The 17,810-nt window shown below is 57.7% G+C and overlaps 1 protein-coding gene across 2 annotated transcripts; it reads right to left on the bottom strand.

Moving 5' to 3' along the window:
• Positions 1–121: 121 nt before the first annotated feature.
• On the bottom strand, positions 122–14,424 carry Ttll12 (tubulin tyrosine ligase like 12). 2 transcript variants are annotated; one of them, XM_090328862.1, is made up of 14 exons: positions 14,192–14,424; positions 11,089–11,249; positions 8,181–8,379; positions 7,550–7,709; positions 7,329–7,462; positions 5,117–5,193; positions 3,981–4,097; positions 3,707–3,901; positions 3,440–3,551; positions 2,900–3,051; positions 2,547–2,628; positions 1,124–1,192; positions 419–557; positions 122–338 (listed from the first exon to the last, which is right to left on the bottom strand). In XM_090328862.1, the coding sequence occupies exons 1-14, from the start codon at positions 14,351–14,353 to the stop codon at positions 187–189; spliced, it is 1,911 nt and encodes a 636-aa protein (XP_090184988.1). In that variant the 5' UTR covers positions 14,354–14,424; the 3' UTR covers positions 122–186. The 2 variants fall into 2 exon arrangements, with proteins under 2 accessions (XP_090184988.1, XP_090184989.1); XM_090328863.1 differs by lacking the exon at positions 2,547–2,628 and having other exon boundaries at positions 252–338.
• Positions 14,425–17,810: the final 3,386 nt, after the last annotated feature.

Genomic DNA, 17,810 nt, shown 5'->3' on the forward strand with positions numbered 1-17,810 from the left:
GTATAAGACCTTAATACTAACAATAAAGTTACTATTATAAAAAATAATAAAGCTCCTGGTGGAGGTGGAGACTGCAGGCAGAGGCCGGCTGCAATGCCCAGCCCTGCAGACACCCCTGCCCCAAGGGTGGGTGACCCACTCTGTGTGGACAGTGGCCTGTGCTGCGGCAGGGACGGAGGGCGGGGACTAGAGGAGGCGGGTGGTGTGGCAGCCGCCGGGCTGGTCAAGAAACAAGGTGCTGAAGACATCATTGAAGAAGCTGGGGTGGTAGCGGCAGGCCCGCTCGCAGTCGGGGTTGAAGTTCACCTCCAGGATCTGCGGCTGCATCACTATCTTCCCTGCAGGCAGAGTGTGGGCCATGGGAAGTGGGTACCGTACCGGGATGGGCACGCATGGGCACAGGCCGGGGGTTCCTTACCATCCGGATGGCTGTCCCACTTGAGCATCAGGTCAATGGCGTACACAGCCCGGGATGAAGGGTAGTCACACAAGCCCAGCGGGGGAGGCTTGGCACACACAGCTTGGAAAAGCTCAGTGAAGGCCCGGAAGATCTCAGCCTGGGGGGAGGGGCAGCTGAGGCACCAGCCTGCTCAGCCCTGAGGCTGGGAGTGGCCCCAGAGCCACCTTTCAGCTCAGCTCAGGGGCCCTGCCGAGCCATTCCTTCCCTCTCCACCACTGGGTCTCGGTGGAGAGCGGGCTGTCCTCCTGGATGTCTACCCTCATTCCCGGAGCACACTTCAATTTTGGTACTGGGGCAGAACTCAGTGCCTCCGTGCTAGGTCATTGCTGTCTCTTAAGTCTGCCCCGTCCTTGTGTCCACCCTGCATACGGGCCTGTGTCTCCTGCCCCCAGCTCCTGCAGGTCGTGGGGTTTAGCTTCCTAGAGCCTGTCACATCTGACACCCTCTGGCTACCCCCAGGGTGCCCCAAATACTCTCAGGTCGTTCTTTTCTGCTGCAGGACCCCGCAACACCGCACGTAGGCCTAGGGGGTAGCAGAGCCATCTCTAGTAGACTCGGAGGGAGGCGAAGGACCATATTAAGGCTAGTTCCCCTCCAGCCCGGGACAGAAGGGACAGCCCCTGCAAGGCCCAGCTTTGTCCCTCACCAGAGCGCAGGACTCACCTGGACACCACTCCAGGGAAACTCTGGGTACTGCTTCTCAAACTGAGGAATGAACTCGTCATAGTGTACCTGCAATACACCAAAGCCTGTCACAACGCTGCGGCTGGCCGCAGGCAAGCGACGGGGCTCCATCGCGAGAGTGTGTGCGGTGCCGATGTCTCTGGTACAGCGCATCAGCGCTCCTGCCAGTAACTGGAGGTGATTTTTTGGACTTTTGCCCTCTGGCTGGCTTGAACCTCCACATTCCAGGTCTCTCTCAGCCCCTGAGTAGCTACAATTACAGGCCAGAGCCAATGGTACCCAATCAAGCAAATTAACTTCTGAGCCTGTTTCCCCTTCTGTGAAAAGCCCTCATCTCCCCCACCCCTGACTGCAGGGCTGCTGTGAACACTAAGGACTTGGGAAGCCAGCAGGCCTGCTGGCCACACGCGGCTCAGAACACCAGTCCAGGCAGAAGCACAAGTAGTCTGCATGGACTTCCACGAGCTGTGGCTCTGCAGCGGCCTCAGGACTGTGGGGCAGGCAGATCCCTGGGCAAGCTGGCTCACAGTTCTCCTGGAGGACAAGCCAGGGCAGGCCTACAGCGGCCAGCAAGCACCGTGCATGGCCTGCTGGACACAGCAGGGGGCCTGGGGAGGGGCTCAGTGCCCTTAGAGATGGCTTCGAACAATGTTCTTCAGTGTGGTCAAGCCCAAGAGGCCACAGGACCTCCTGGCCATGCCCTGCCCGTGGGCAGTGGACATAGGGCGGCTCCCCCAGCGGGCAGTCAACTGAGAACATGTCTAGTCAACAGCCACAAAAACCCAGCGAAGTCTTAGAACACACTCGGCAGAAACAACAGACACAGAACAGGGCTGAGCGGCCGGGTCCCAGACACCTGGGGGAGGAAGGGTGAGGGGTAGGGCAGGGTCGGTGACGGGGGTTTCATGAGCAGACAGCAGGACAGACAGGGCTTTGGGACACAAGTCTTGAGCTCTGCCTCTCCTTTCCTCCCAGTATCCAGAGCTGGAAGGTGACCAGCAAGGTGACCAGCTATCAGCCATCTCCCCTTTGTCCCCTAGCCCTGGCATTTGAACATCCACACACGTGGGATGAGCTGAGCCCTGACACCGTGACCTGTGTCAGGTCCTGGGCCTGAGCTTCGAGCACCTGTGTCTGACTCCACTGCCACTTTCAAGATGCCCCCCTTCCTTTTCCTAGGCTAGTCCTGGGGCTTGAACTCTGGGCTTGGACACCTTTGCTCAAGGCTAGCGTTCTGTCACTTGAGCTACAGTGCCACTTCTGGCTTTTCCTGTGTATCTGGTACCGAGGAGTCGAACCCAGGGCTTTGTGCATGCCAGTGAGCACTCCACCACTAGGTCAAACTCCTGGCCCCTCAAGACGCCTTTAGGAGCCACTCTGTGGGCCCGCCTCCCGGCTCTACCTGCTTCAGTACCACATCCGGGTCATAGTTCATGACAGTGAAGTGCTTCTCATAGTCATCCAGGTCGCCGAGTGCGAAGGGCCTGAGGACAAGCAGACAGCTGAGCCTTCGCCCTGGGACCTGGGGACACAACACCCCACTGCCAGGCTGGGCACTGGCTCCCTAGTAGGAGCTGGGGCTAGAAGGTTGCACTGTCCTCTGCAGCCATGACCTCTGTCACATGCTCATCACCACTGGGAACAAAGGATCACAGGCTGGCTGCACAGAACCAGTGCAGACGCTCTGTACCCACGGGGAAGGGTGACACCCCTTGCCCAGCTGCGCCCCGAGCCCTGGGCCTGCATGCAGCTTACCGATTGGAGAACCGCAGCCAGAAGACGTCGTACACAAACACCTGGAGCGGTGTCACAGAGCGCAGCAGCACAATGTAGCGGATGTCAAACTTGACATTGCCCACGTCCTCGCGGAGGAACAGGACGGGGCTCTCAATGTACTTGGACACAACCTGCAGGTGGCATGGGCTCGTTGTGGTGCCCGCCGTAGGCCAGGGCACCACAGACAGGGAGGAGCCCTGTCCTGCAGGTGCCAGCCAGCAACCGCTACCATTTCCCTCTCCTTTTCCAGCCCCACCTATAACTCCCTTTACCCCCACAGCAGCCTCATAGCCCTCGCTGCAGCCACAGCCGGGGCAGACCCATGTCCTATGAGCCCAAACGAGCCCTCTGCATGTCCCAGTCCTGCACCTGGTGTCTCTCTGGGCCGCCCTCCTGCTGGCAGTCACACCAGCAGTCAGTGCTCTGAGGTTAGGCCCGGGGTCTCCCCATGCTCCCACCACTGCCCCAGAGGCGGTGCGGCAAGCGTGGTCTCGGAGGCCAGGGGTCCGGGCAGCCCACCTTGGGAGTGCTCTCTCGGTGCCGCACGATGCTGTGCAGGCTCTTGGTGATGTGCGTGTCCAGGCTGCGGGCCAGGTTCCAGGGCTTGCAAATCCAGTGGTTGTCCTCACCCCTAGGGTAGTGGAGGGCTGGTCAGGCTGCACGGGGACGCAGGCCCCAGGCCCACTGCGGGGGGCAGGCTAGCTTGTCCCAGAAAGCTGGGGGGGGAGGGGTCCAAGGCGATGGGGGAGGGTCAGGCTAGAAGGATGGGCTGTCCAGGGGCCTTACTGCCTCTCCCGTTGCTGGAAATAGCTGACGAACTGGGGTAGCTCCGTGTGCAGGTTGAAGGTGCGGGGCAGCCAGGGGGGGCCCTCGGGGCCGCCTGCCCGGCGTGCGACAGAGGCCAGGCAGTCTTTCACGGTCAGCAGGTTCTCGCAGGGGAACTGGTTCACCAGCACATGTGGCCTCTCCTGGCTGAGCCTCCTGTGGGTGGAGGAGCAGGTGGCTCAGAGGGCAGCTGGGGCACTGGCAGAGGCGCCTGGAGGCAGGGAGGCCGCCCTACCTGTAATCCTTGAAGTGGGAGAAGTGGTAGAGGATGTCGGCGTCGGCCTCGCTCGAGGTGAAGGCGAAGCGTGGATGGGTGAGGTGGCTGAGCACCTGCTGCACGTCCGTGTGCACCCTGCAGGGGGCGAGCCAGGCTCAGCTCCTGCCCTGCCCCGGGCTTGGGGCCAGCAGGGCCTGGCACCTGGGGTCCTCATGTCCCCAGGCTCCCACAGCAGGACAGGAGCATAGGTCCCACCTCCATGGACAAGACAGAACAGGATGGTACAGTGTTTGTAGACCGTGGTCCACACGAGTAGAGGGCGAGCTGCCACCAGCAGCCTGCCAACAGATGCCACAAGAACCCGGGTATGGCTGCGCGTGGTGGCTCACACCTGTAACCTTAGCTACTCAGGAGGCTGAGATGTGAGGATCACGGTTCAAAGCCAGCCCAGACGTGAAAGTCCAGGAGACTCTCATCTCCAATGAACCACCAGAAACCAGAAGTGGTACCGTGGCTCAAGGGGTGGGGTGGTAACCTGGAGCTGAAGAGCTCAGGGACAGCGCCCAGTTCAAGCTCCTGTGGGAATAGTGGGTGAAGGGGGTCCATGGCAGACTGGGCGAATGGCAGCTACGGGGACAGTGGTGTAGGCAGGGGCTCTTGCCAGCCTGGGTGCGGCTGGCACTGGGTGTAAGTCGACCTGAGGCTAGGGAGGGACTGAAGCCCAGCAGTGAGCAGGGCCCCAGGTGGGCCTGCATGTGGCCTGCTGGGGCTTGGGCACGGGAGGGGAGAGAGCCCAGTAGACAGCAGCCAGGCCTATGCCCGGGCACCTCATCCACCTGCAGCCAAACCAGGATTGAGGTCTCTGTATCTAGTGAATGACCCAGCTCAGCATGAAGTGGGCATGGCTCCTCACCGGGCCCTGCCTGCCTGCTTCTGCACAGGGCCAGCCTGTGTTGGCCTCAGGAGACGCCGAGGCTCCTCCCACAGCCTATGCCAGGTTTCAGCTCTCCAGATGAGGGACCATGAGGTATTCATGACATGATTTCAAGCCATACAAGTGATCAGTACAGGCAGATGGCCTTGGATGGAGGAAGCTTCCGGAAGCACACGTGTCTGTCTCGTCCCCTCATGGGAGATGGTGACCAGCCACTTACTTGAAGATGTGGTCGTGGGGATATGCTGCAGGACTGACGGGAAGTGGCAGTTTCTCCTTGTTTTCCTTCAAAATGGTCTAGAAGGAAGAGAGCAGAGTTAGAAACAGACCTCACCCATGGGCCCCCTCGTAGACGAGGCTCTGCGTGTGCCAGCTGGGCCACTACCCGGAATCCTAGGGGTCAAAGCCTCTCAAGCATGGAGTCGCCCACCTCTGCACAAGGAGAAGGCAGGGCATTCTTGATCTCAGCGCCGCCTCTGAATCCAGCAGCGGGAAGGTGCCTGCCTTGCTCTGCAAGGGATGCTTGATCCCAGGAGCACTTAAACACGTTCACATAACTGGGTGGCAGTGGCTCAAGTTCATAATCCTGGCTACCAGGAAGGCTGAGAACTGGAGATCCATGGTTCAAAGCCAGCCTGGGCAGGGAAATGTGTGAAATTCTGATTTACAATTAACAACTGCTCAGGCCAAGTTCAAGCCCCAGGACTAGCAAAAGATTTTATATATATATACACACACACACACACACACACACACATATATATATAAAGCTAAGAGACAGTATCCAAGGCCCAGTATTGGCACATACACACAACAAAATGTCCACAAACTCTGTGTCTCCCAAAAGCTCAGTCCACCCTATGGTTGCTTCTACTGGGCAGAAGCAGGGTGGAGATAAGTTGTTCCAGAGATGAAGTCCCAGGGCCCTGGGCTCCCGTCTCACTTTCTGACCAGTCATCTCCACAGAGAGGACCAGTGTGGAAGCACCCAGGCTTCTAGCCAACAGCCAGCACTGACTCACCCAGGCCTCAGCACAGAGACTCAGCCGCCCAGCCTTGGGGACAGCTGGTGCAGAGCACGGAGTGCTACCCCAAGCCCCAGCCCCAGAGAAGCCATGGTGGGCCACAAACGTTCTGTCTTAAGCCACTGAGTTGTTGATTCTCACTTAAAATTAACCAGCACGCAAGACTGCAGGACCCGAGGGCAGCCTGACCCAAGCCAGCACCAGGATCAAGGACATTTCAGACCAGGGCTTGTGGCTTGCCCCTCTTCCCTCAGACCTTCCCAAGGAGCATACTCATGTCCCTTCATGTCCTATTAGCAGCTGGCCTCTAGGCCAGCCTCCTGTCCCTCAGCAGCCAGCTCTGGCCCTGCCCACTGTCTTTCCAGCCCCATGCCAGCCAGGCACAGCAGTTGGCTCCTGAGAGGTGTCCACCATAGCAGGCCACAGGGCCCTGTCAAGCACAGCACTTGAGGGACAGCAGTGTAACCTTCGAGCACACAGAGAATAGGGCACGCCCGCACCCCAGAGCTTCACATGGTAGGGTCTGCACCCCCCCCCGCCCCGTCATGAGGTCTCCTCACCAGCCTGCAGACCTGATCCAGACAGCCGGGCCCATAGCTCAGAAATCGCTTTAAGTGCTTGGGGCCTGCTGTGCGATGGGAAGTGATCTCACTGTGCTTGACCGCTCAGCCCTCTGCACCCAAGCTTTCACATCCTTGATCTAACCAACAGTGTGTCAGATACCCTTGAGGAAGAGTTTTTTGTTTTTGTTTTTTTGCCAGTCCTGGGCTTGAGCTCAGGGCCTGAGCACTGTCCCTGGACTTTCTCAAGGCCAGAGCTCTACCACTTGAGCCTCAGCACCACTTCTGGCTTTTTTTTTTCTTCTATGTATGTGGTACTGAGGAATGGAACCTGGGCCTTCGTGCATGCTAGCCAAGCACTCTACCACGAGGCCACGCTCCCAGTCCGAGGAAGAGTTATATCATGCTGCTGTGTGTGTAAGCATTTGTCCTGGTCACTGCTCCCCAGCAACACAGCACCGACCATGGCTTACACCACTGCATTAGCTCATCCAAGAGGGGGCGAAGCACACAGGGGCCGTGCAGGGTCCCCACTTGTGAAAGGATCACAGCCAGATCCAACCGCCCCCCTGCCCCCCACCCCGGGTACAGCCAGCTCTGCCGCCTCTGGAGGGCTGATTCCAGCACCAGGCACACGGGCCCTCGGTCAGGACGGGTGCACGCTGTGTGATGCAGGAATTGCTGCCCACGCCGAGGCCTTGTCTCTCACCAAATGCTTCCCTACCTCCCGCAGTAACCAGCTCAAGGTCTGGCATCAGTTGGCATTCAGAAACATTTGGTGACTGGATGGAGAATGTTCCAGAAACCACCAAGCACACAGGCCTGGGGCCAGAGGCAGAGGGCCACACCTGGTAATACTCGGCGGGAGGCTCAGGCGTGGAGGAGCTGAGGTCCAGCATGTCAGCGGGGGCCCAGGGCAGCAGCCTGCATTTCCGGATCAGAGGGTCTGCCTCTCCGTAGGCAAAGTCCCGGGTCACCTCCTCTGCGTGGAGAACGCACGCGTGCCCGTCAGCGGGGGCCGCGGTCGCTCCCAGGCCCATCCTCCAGGATGGACGGGCGCCTCACTTACCGCCTGTGTCCAGGTCCCTCAGGGGCCACAGCAGGGTGTAGGCCACTTGCTGGGGGGCATAGAAGAAGGGCGCGGCGGCGAAGCTGGGCTCATCTGCATGCTGGATCCGAGCGCCAAACTCATCCATGACGTACCACACCGGCACGCGCTCCTCCGCGGTCTGTGGACACATCGCAGTCAATGGCAGCCCTGTGCCCCCACCCTGCCCTTCCAGGCACCCTCCACACATGCACCTCTCTCTGCCAAACTGCCCTGGACTGGAGCTCTGGGCCTCCTGGACAGGGATGGCCCAGTAAGTGCTGTGAGCACCTGGGGCGGCAGAGGCACCGGAAGGCAGCGCTCTGTAGCCACCAGCGGTGATCCGGGTTCCTCGTTCTCTGGGGTCTCTAAGAGTGGGGAGGGGCTGCAGTTTACTGGCGGACCTGGAGAGGCAGGGGTGGGGGGCTGCTTGAGCCTCTTCTGGTATGTGACGGGATTAGAAAGGACAAGGAGGAGGAAGGGCTGAGTCATCTGGGAGGCCATGGACTGTGAGGTCAAGGCTGGGTGGGCAGGAGGGCCCACAATCTTGGCTGACCCTAGGGACTGTGCAGGGCTTCCACGAGTCTGCGCACCGCGGCTGGGGCGAGCTCACCCCATGGGCCAACTGGTAGGTCTGGTTGAACTTCCACATCTCCTCCAGCACCAGAGCCACGGCCTCCGCACTGGGCAGCTCGCCGTGGAACTCAATGCCCATCAGGTTGGCCATGCGATGCAGCAGTCCGGGCACCTGCTGCAGCTGGAGGCGCGCATGCTCCACTCGACACGTCCAGGCGTGGTCGATGAGGAAGATGCTGTAAGCACAGGCCACAAGGGAGTGAGTGCTGGGCAGGCTTGGAGAGGAAAAGCAAAGAGGCTCGAAGCACCCAACACTTTAAAAACTGTGATACAGTGTTGGAGTCTCCAGGCCCGTGCCACGGTCCCCGTGGTCCACTCAGTTTGTGGCCCTGAACAAGTCTTCCTTCTCAAGGGGCTAAGGGCTAAGTGTCAGCCACTGGCTCCCAGCTACTGGAGGGGAGGGCCGTGCAGTCCACCTAGCACTCGGCAAGAACAGAGGTGGGTCAGGCATGGTGGCACACATCCATAATCCCCACTACTCGGGAGGAGGAGTTATGAGGATTTGAGCCATGAGACCAGCTGAGGCAAGGTTCAAACAAGAATGTGCATCAAGTTAAAATATGGATCAAGGTTCAAAGCCAGCCTGGGCACAGAAGGACCTAAGACTCTTATCTCCAATTAACCTCTAGAAAATAGGGCTTGGCTCAAGGATTGGGTGATAGCCTTGAGCTGAAGAGCTCAGGGACAACGCTCAGGTCCAGGGGTAAGGCGGTAGCCTTGAGCCCCAAGGCACCCCCCCCCCCAAAAGAACTATTCTGGACTTAATTTTATTCTATAGAAAGAAAATGTTTTCAGATGAAAATTCCTCATTACACTGATTTGCTTAAAATGCGACATAGACTTCAGACTCCTTTCCAGAATTTTAATAATTAAAAGTTTTATATTTTCTAAAAAAAAAAAAAATTTAAATACGAACAAAACTCCGGGGGCATGGCTCAAGTGGTTAAGATGCTTGTGGAGCATGCATGAGACCCAGGGTTCAATTCCATGAAGAAGAAACGTAAAAGCAGGACTCGGCACATGGGGAGCAGCTACAGGCAGGTGTGCAGCCCCCACACACTGGGGCAGGCACTCTAGCTGCAGGTCCAAGGCTGGGCCTGGCCTCCACTCCATGACAGGCTGACTAGGCCCTGGCACAGAGCCTTGCTGGCTCCCAACAGGAAGGTGCCATTAGTGAGGCAGCCCTTCACCCACCGACTGCACTCCACCTGCAAAATGAGAGCAACAGGAGGCACTCCAGGCTCATGGCAAAGGCGGGAATCTTACTGTGCTCGTAGCAGCATTTATTGTAGGAAGCAACACTCTGATTTGAGCTTGCTAGGTAGATGCTCTACTGCTAGATTATACCTTGGGTTATTTTGAGATGGGCCTTACTTTGTTAGGGGGGGCACTGTGTACACTTGGAGGGCTCTCCTGCTTTTTTCTCCCATAACAGGGGAAAGTGTGTCACCACATCCAGCCTCTTGTCTTTGAGCATGGGCCTGGGCTAGCAGGGAGCCTCAACCCTCCCAAGCAGCTAGGATTACAGGAATAAACCACTGGTGCCCAGCTTTTCCTTTATTGGTCCCTAAAGTGGGTGCTAAACTAGGGTCTTTTGCTTTCCTTTGTCTTTCTGGTGATTTAAATGGAGGTAAAAATTGCATGGATTTTTCTGCTGGAGTGGACTCTCAGCCTCTTGAGTAGCTAGGATTACACGTGTGAGCCTCAGGCTCCTGGTGTTGCTGGTTTTTTTTTTTTTCTCTCTCCTTTTTTGGGGGTGTTGGGGCTTGAACATGTCCTGGGTGCTGTTCCTTAGCTCTTCAGCTCAAGGCTACCTCCCTACCCCTGGCACCATCCCTGAGCTCTTCAGCTCAAGGCTAGCCCTACACTTGACCCAAGCCCCACTTCCCATTTTCTAGAGGTTAATTGGAGATGAGTCTCAGGTCCTTTTGTGCCTGGGCTGCCTTTGAACCTTGATCCTCGGATCTCAGCCTCCAGAGTAGCTAGGATGACAGGTGTGAGCCACAGGCTCCTGGCGTTGCTATTTTTGATAGGGCCTTGCTAACTTTTCCAGGCTGGCCCTGTGCTCTCCATCTCCTCCCTGCCTAGCCTCCAGAGTAGCTGAGAATATATGTTCAGTTTATGCTAGTGGTTTTTGGTTTGTGTGCATGAGCGGTGTAGTACAGAGTTGGCCTTTAGAGGTGTGTGCCTGGGTGACGATGAGAGGGTGTGTTGGTTACTGTCCATACCTAGCAGGCGTGGGTGGACAAAGAAGATGAAGGATCTCATTGGGGCCTTGCAACTGGGAAAACGAATTAGAGGGGCAAAACACAGGGCACGATGGGGTGCCATGCACAGCTACAGGGTGGCCCTGACACCCACTTATAGGTGGTGAAGGAAGCAGAAAAAGCAGTCTAGGCTGGACTAGGTGGCCCTCAGAGGGTGGCAAGTTTGTGCAACGGGCAAAGAGCCTGTAGGCCTGCCACTGCTGAGGACAGTGGGCTCTGGGCAGAGGGAAGCCTTGGGTCTCGGGTCTCACCTTCGATTTGCTTTAAGGACTGTGTGGCTCTGAGGAGGACCAGACCAGCTCCATGTCTGATTCAGCAAGGCTGGAAACCTTGGGGTTGTTGGCAAGCCTGGGTATAGCACCCAGACCCTTCACCAAATGAACTACTCACAGGAACCCTCCCTTGGGGGAGGCAAAACCGGACCTGAAACACCCGTATAGTGGGAGGCCTCCTCACAGGCAAGGGTCACTGAGGCACTTCTGGACTGCAGGGAAGACCACAGTGCACGCGCCAGGAAGCACGGCTGGCCACAGGTCATCCTGGGGTAACAAGCCTGGGGCCTGGCTCAGCAGGGTTTTCCAGGCTCTGAAAGTATGCACACCCAGCCATGGCTCCTACCTGTTGGGGTCTGCGGCCTGCAGCCCACTCTCCCTGGTCACGATGACCTTGTAGCACAGCTCCCCGCCTGGGCTGGGCTGCTTCCTCTGGGCCTCCCCAGCAGCACCCTCTTCCACCTCTTCCACTTGCATTATCCCAAACATCTCCCCAGCGTCAAAAACCTGGGCCAGGGTACAGGGCAGAGGGAGTCTGAGGTTACCCGAGGGCCACGCGCAGGCTGCAAGGACGCCAAACCCCTGACACACAGGAAGGAAGCTGGTGGTGTCACTGCCACTCTCCCCATGAAATGTGACAGGAATGTCCCAGGGACCTGACCTCTGCACTGCCTCACGGGACCCCATAGCACTTACTCTACAGGGAAAACACAACTGCATGTCCTCAGAACTCACACAGCTGAGGGCAGCCGAGGCAACCTATGGGTCTTCCACAAGACCAGCCAGCACAGGCAGGCAGCTCAGGCCTGAGGGGCCTGTGGCAATCTGTCGGGACAGGAAACATGGGCCTCGTATTTCTAAAGCCAATTCTGTTTTGTTACCCCCCTCCCCTCCGCATTGGTCATGAGGTTTGAACTCTGGGCCCGGGCACTGTCCCTGAGCTCTTTCTCTCAAGGCTACTGCTCTACCATGTAGAGCCACAGGGCCACTTCCGGTTTTCTGATGGCTAACTGGAGATAAGAGTCTCACAGACTTTAATGCCTACACTGGCTCTGAACTGTGATCCTCAGATCTCAGCCACTTGCGTAGTTAAGATTATATGCAAGAGCCACAGGCACCCAGCTTCTAAGGCCAATTCAAGCAGCTAGAAAAGCAGGCGAGCTGACCTCCTGTCACGTTCTGATGCTTCTCTACTCACACATTCTCCTTTGGAGTTAGCAAAAGCGTGCATGCATGCGTATGCGCGCGTGTGTATTTGGGACCAGCTCTGTAGTTCAGAACTTGTAACGGCCACTACACACACACACACACACACACACACACACACACACACACACACCTTTGAACTTGGCTACCCATGTCATTCCCTGATCTGTGCAATGGAGTTCCTCAGGGACTGTGGGAGGAGGATTAAAGGACTGAGAACAGGCCAGGACTGGCCTCACCATCACACTTCTGAGCTCAGCAGCCTCGTGTGAGTTAGATAAAGCATACCATAAAGTCCCTTGCCCACTGTAGGGAAGCAACAAAACCTACTTAGTTCTTCCCTCGAAGCCTCCTCCTCAGCACTCTGTGCCTGCTGGAAACGAGCAGGTGCCAGCAGCTTTGGCAGGTGGGGAGCTGTGTGCCAGTGGTACGGAGAGGGGATAGTTCACGGGGCCTGGGCTGATGGCCCAGAGGGCAGACCCTCTGAGCACAGGGAGCTGGATGGGGAGGACTGTGTGGGGCACTGGAGACACGAGTGGAGAGCACAGAGCCGGAAGCTAAGCCTCCCTCAATCCTTGAAGCCATCCCATGGAGGCCCTGCCTTGCCCTGAAGATGAGAGTTGGGACTGGAATTCACACCCACGGTTTCCATGAGCCTTGGCTTGTCCTGTGCTGTGGAATGGCCTGACAACTGCCATTTGGGGAACAGCCAAGGGAAGAAGCTTTACGGAAGGTTCTGGCAGAGAAGATGGCGGTAGTTTCTAAACCACTGCCCTCTTCTGCGGCCCTATCACCTGTGCTGTGCAGCTGCCAGTCCTGCTGGTGTGCCCTCTGGTCCAGGGCAGGTGTGTATCCTACACAGTGGCGACTCAGCTTTGCATGTGAGGGCTTGGGAGGGCCTCAAAAAAAAGCTGGCTGCCCCTGGTCAAGACACACGTGGGACTGGCCAGGATATTCCAGTGATCCCCTCTGTGAGCTCGAGTGCATCCTTCCTGACACTCCTAGTTCCCCAACAATGACCAAGGTGGTAAGCCCTCAGGAAATGGCAAAGACACTGTTCAAAGACACTGCTGTGAGGGGGTGCTAATACTGAAGCTATGTGAACACAACAGAGGCACCCGGTCCTGTGACAAGGTTACATCTTGGTTGGCTGGCAGCTGACACCCTGGGGTCAGGCTGTTAAGTTCCACCAGACTGTGTCTCAAGGCCTAACCATGAACATCAACCCCCTTCCATAAAACTTCCGAATGTCTCCCCCTGACTAGGCAGTCCCCAAGTTCCTCATTCTTGCAGGCTCCCTCCCTGCAACCACTCCATCAGCTTCATAGCAGCTGCTGTCTCCCTTGAGATGGAGGCAGCCTGTCAGTCTGTCTGCCCTTAAACTTTCTTCTGGACGTGCATGATGTGCTTCATCCAGCTGAGACGTAGAACAACCTCAATCTACCAAACACCCGGAGTTCCCTGCCAAAATCCTTCCCCCTAGCAAATGGCAGGTCCCGGTAAAGAGTACGATTCAAAGTTTGAACTGAGATTCCTGCCGCATACCCTTTGTGTGTGCGGCTGTTGTCTGGCAGCGTGGTCTCGCATGGGCTCTCACACTGAGCTAGCCATTTGCATGTGCTTGGGCAGTAAGACTCCTGGGACTCCTAGAGCTCTGCGAGATACCTTCCCTGGGCTCTGGGGCTCCTTCTGGTCACCCGTACCCCAAAGCAGTCTCAGTCTAGAGGAGCCTGGCTCCAGGTCGGGACAGTCCTGCTGGCTGGCCCTGAAGCCACCCTGGCCTGAGCACCTGGACAAATCTGCTCAGCGGCCCTCCAGCAGGCAGGGGGAGCGTGTGGAACCACGCACCGGTTGGGGTCAGCGGGCTGCAGGATGGAACCGTCCCCGCCACAGCGCCCTCGAGCCTCTCAAGTTTCATCTTCCTTAGCGACCAAAGCTCACATCCAACGAAGAACCCGAGAGCTGACGCACCCCGGGACCCTCAAACTCCCAGGCTCCCGAGGAAAAAGCGCCCCACCGCCGCCATGCGCCCCCGCTCGGGCCCGGCACCCAGCTGCGGCCTGCGATTCCCCGGCGGCCGGGCCCTGGACCCCAGGTCGGGACACGGGGGGGGATCTCGGGCTCCCACGTCCACGAGGCAGGCGGAGGGGCTCACCCGGCCCCGCGCGCCGGCCTCCGCGGGCCGCCCCGCGCCCTCCGCCCTCCGCCCGGGCCGCCCCGCGCCCTCCGCCCTCCGCCCGTACCTCGTGCTCCAGCTTGTGCAGGAGGCGGCCCCAGTACCGCTCCGGGACGCCCGAGGCCCGCAGCGCCGGGCCGTGCAGCGCCGCGAACTCCGCCAGGGCCCGCGCGCCGTCCTCGGGCGCCGGACCCGGGCCGCCGCGCTCAGGGCCCCGCTCAGCCTCCATCGGCCCTCGACACGCCGCAGCGCCCGCAGCCGAGCTCACGCCTCAGGCGTGCCGGGCCGGCTCTCCCGCTCCACCGCGGCGACGCCCCGCCCCGCCCCTTCCTCCGCGCCGCGCGGCCCCGCCCACCTCCCGCCCCACGCCACGCCCAGACCTACGGAAGCCACGTGCGCCTGCGCAGCGCGCGGTCGCGTCGTCCTAGGGAGAGTGCGTCCGTGGTTGGAGGCGGCCCGCCTGCGCGCACGCGCACTGTAGGGAACCGTATCAAGTTTCATTCAGTCTGCGGCCGCCACAGGGGATGCCGGGAGGGCGGGTTCTGCGTCCCACGTGCTCAGAACCGGAAGAGACGGTTCTGATGGGCGGAGCTGCGGCCCCGCGCCGGCCCCGCCTCCGGCGCGCGCCCGCCCCCGGAAGTAGGCGTGGTTCCCGGGTTCTCCTGGACGATGGAACGGGTTTGTGCCCCCACGTCGTGGTCCAGCTCAGTTTTCCCACGTGTGGGGCCTCCACAATTTATTTTCAGCTGCGTTAAAGCTAGATGTGCCAGCCTGATGCTCGTAGATCACGCCTGTAAACCTACTCAGCGGGCCGAGAACAGCCTGGGGCCATGACCCTCTTACCCAGGCCTCCTGGGTAGCCAGGACCACAGGGTACAGCCATAGCTGGGTGGTTGGTTGAGATAGAAGGGGTTTTTTGTTTTTCCTTCTGGTGCTGGCTTTGAACTAGGATCCTCCCAATCTCCGGCTCCAGAATAGCTGGGATTACAGGCATAAGCCACAGGGTCTGGCTGGCTCCTCCTTTTTTTGAGATGGGGGAACGGAAATCTCACTGTTTTCTCCAGATTGGTTTTAAATTCATATAGGATGAAATGATTCTCCTGACCCAGCAATAGTGCACATAACATTCCCACAAGGTTACTTTAGTAGTTTTTCATACATCCATCAGGTTATGCAAGCATCCACTGTGATCTAATTTCAGAACATTTCTGTAAGGTTTGTCAAAAGGAAACTCCACGCAGTTCAGGAGAAGAGGGTTTATTGCGTGAGGAAAGAGCAGACTCCTGCCACCCAAGATGGAGTACGGAGAGCAAGAGGGCTTAGGGCGGGAAGTGAGATTATATAGGGTATAGACACAGCGAAGTGGATGTGATCTCAGAGGATGAGGACATGCCTCAGTGGGGACCTCCCACTGCCCCCAGGCATGCCAGTTGCCAGGGTTACAGGTGCTGGGCGGGGATTTCCAGGGTGCAGTGGGAGAGAGCCAAGGGAAGAAGTCATTTCTTCCAGTCGGACCTAACAATTTCCATCACTCCAATCAAGCAAGCTAGGTCACACTTGGACTAGGCTTGCATAATATGCATACCCCAAGCCCCCACACTCCTCCTGTTCAAACCTAGATCTCAGTCTGGGATGTAGCTTAGCAGCAAACACACACACACACACACACACCCCAATAACAAAAGACACCAAACCCTTTAGTTTCATGTTTGTTACCTGAAAATGACCTTGGGTACGTAATTTTGGGGTCACAGATTCCTTGGGTCTCTCTAATCATGACCTCCAGATGAAAGCCCTGATATAGAAGAACATCTTGTGTTTCTCAAGAAGTAATGAGGAGCAGGATGACGTATGACCTGCGGGTCACTTGACAACATGCTTGCTCCCTAGTGCTGGTGCCTTTGTTTCTCCACTTGCAGGTCCCAAACTTCTACCTAGCTCCCCTGGAGACCTCTTCATTTGAGCCCTGAACTGGCTGGAACCCTTTTCTTTTTTCTCCTTCTGGATCAAGCTGCTTCCTCCTTCCCCCAGTCATAACTTCTTATAGAAGAGAAAAGATCAGGGGTTTAGGTTCAACTCTTGTTTATTATTAACACAGTTTTCACATATTTAATGACATGCATATGGAGGAGCACGGTGGGCAGAACAAAGCTTTGATATTTGCACAAACATGGCTGTGTTGATACTGGCCACCTGTGCCGGTGGTCTGTCGCCTAGTGCCTGGGCAGATGGCCCTTTGCAGAGGTCAGGGAGAAGGTGGTGGCCCCCAGTGGCCCATGTTTGACCATATGGAGCCGTTTCCCTGCAGAGCTTCTGGGCCTCTGGATTGAAAACCCAACCCCTTGGCACCAGAGTGCTTTCTCCTTGCTCTGCCCACAGGCACTGGTCTCTTCCCCCCACCCCCAAGGCTGATCAGATGTACTGGCAGGGCAGATGCCTGCCAGGGAGCTACTGTGCCTGTTACACCCGAAGATTTCTCTGAATGTTGAGTGCATGTGGAGAAAGGTGGGCCCATGGCTGAGGTCCAGGCCACCCTAGCACCTCTCAGCACTCTCTCCTCAAGTTTGCCAGGCTGTTAGATTGGCCCAGCTGATTTTCCATTCAGTTGCAGCTTAGCCATGGCTTCAGTGACCTACCCTGCTCAGCCAAGGAACTGAGGGGCTGGGCTCCCTCCCCCCACGTCACACACTCTCCTGAGCCCACCAACCTCAAGGGTGGACGGCCACATGGGAAGGTTGACCTCAGTGCATGGCACACTGTGCCTGGCAGGCACCTGGACTGAGTAAATGCCCCAGCTTCCCCTGCCTTTTCTTCCTGTTGAGACTGGGGAGGTGGCCCAGACAATTTCAACAAGTCCATCCAGAGGCTTCCACCTGGGCTTGGCAGGGCGCAGAGGGGCTGTTGGGGGGAAATTGGATCTGCAGATGATCTTCCACTCCTGGGGTCTGTGGATGCTGGGGACAGCACAGCCTCGGGGAGGAGGAATTATTTGTTCTGTCTCACAGCAAGTCCTTCAGTTCCAGAGACATCAGCTGGGCACCGTTCTCTGCTCAGAAGGGCCGGTGTGTATCTTTGGTGAAGCAGGACTGTGCTGTAAAATGCATGTTGCCAGGCTGGCTCCATCTGACAAGCTTGGGCTGGAACAGGTAAAGCAGCTGGGAAGCCTGAGCAGGAGGGTACCCACCTTCCCGCACTGGCTGTGTCTGGACAGGTCAGCTGTGAGTGTGGCGGCAGAGGCTCCTCTGTGTCTTTGTATATCCTCTGTTCTTTCCAGGAACCTAGTGCAAAGTAGGTGCTCAATAAAGCTTTGCTAAATCACCCAACTCTTCAGTTCCTTTTTCTGCGGGGGATGAAGGCTCAGGAATAGTGTTCAGCTCTGCAGACATCAACTTTAGACGATGGGTCAGGCCAGGGCCTCTGGCTGTGGAAAAGCTCAGGTGGGTGGACTGTGGCCCTCATCTCTGAAGGGTCCCACAGAAAGTATTTGTCAGAGGTGGCCAAGGGGTTCCTGTAAGGCTTTTGGGTCTGGCCTCTGGCCGTCACCTTCTGGGACTTTTTGGTTTGTTGGACTTGTCTGCAGGTCCTCAATTGATGGCAGCAGAGAACGCTGGCCTTCTGCCTCGTGCCTAGGTATCTGTGGGTCCGCAGCTGCTGAAGTGTGGGAGGAGCGGGGCAAGACTGTTCCT

Source organism: Megascapheus bottae, chromosome 2, assembly GCF_031878675.1.
Source record: "Megascapheus bottae isolate mThoBot1 chromosome 2, mThoBot2.hap1, whole genome shotgun sequence".
Taxonomy (NCBI): Eukaryota; Metazoa; Chordata; class Mammalia; order Rodentia; family Geomyidae; genus Megascapheus; species Megascapheus bottae.

Bases quoted from the DNA above. Each gene is read 5' to 3' on its own strand.
- Ttll12 (XM_090328862.1), bottom strand. From the start codon at position 14,353: ATGGAGGCTGAGCGGGGCCCTGAGCGCGGCGGCCCGGGTCCGGCGCCC. The intron at 7,710-8,180 runs GTGAGCTCGCCC...ATGTGTCCACAG, and splicing joins CCTACCAGTTGGCCCATGGG to ACCGCGGAGGAGCGCGTGCC. The intron at 3,052-3,439 runs GTGGGCTGCCCG...TGCCACCTGCAG, and splicing joins ACCGAGAGAGCACTCCCAAG to GTTGTGTCCAAGTACATTGA.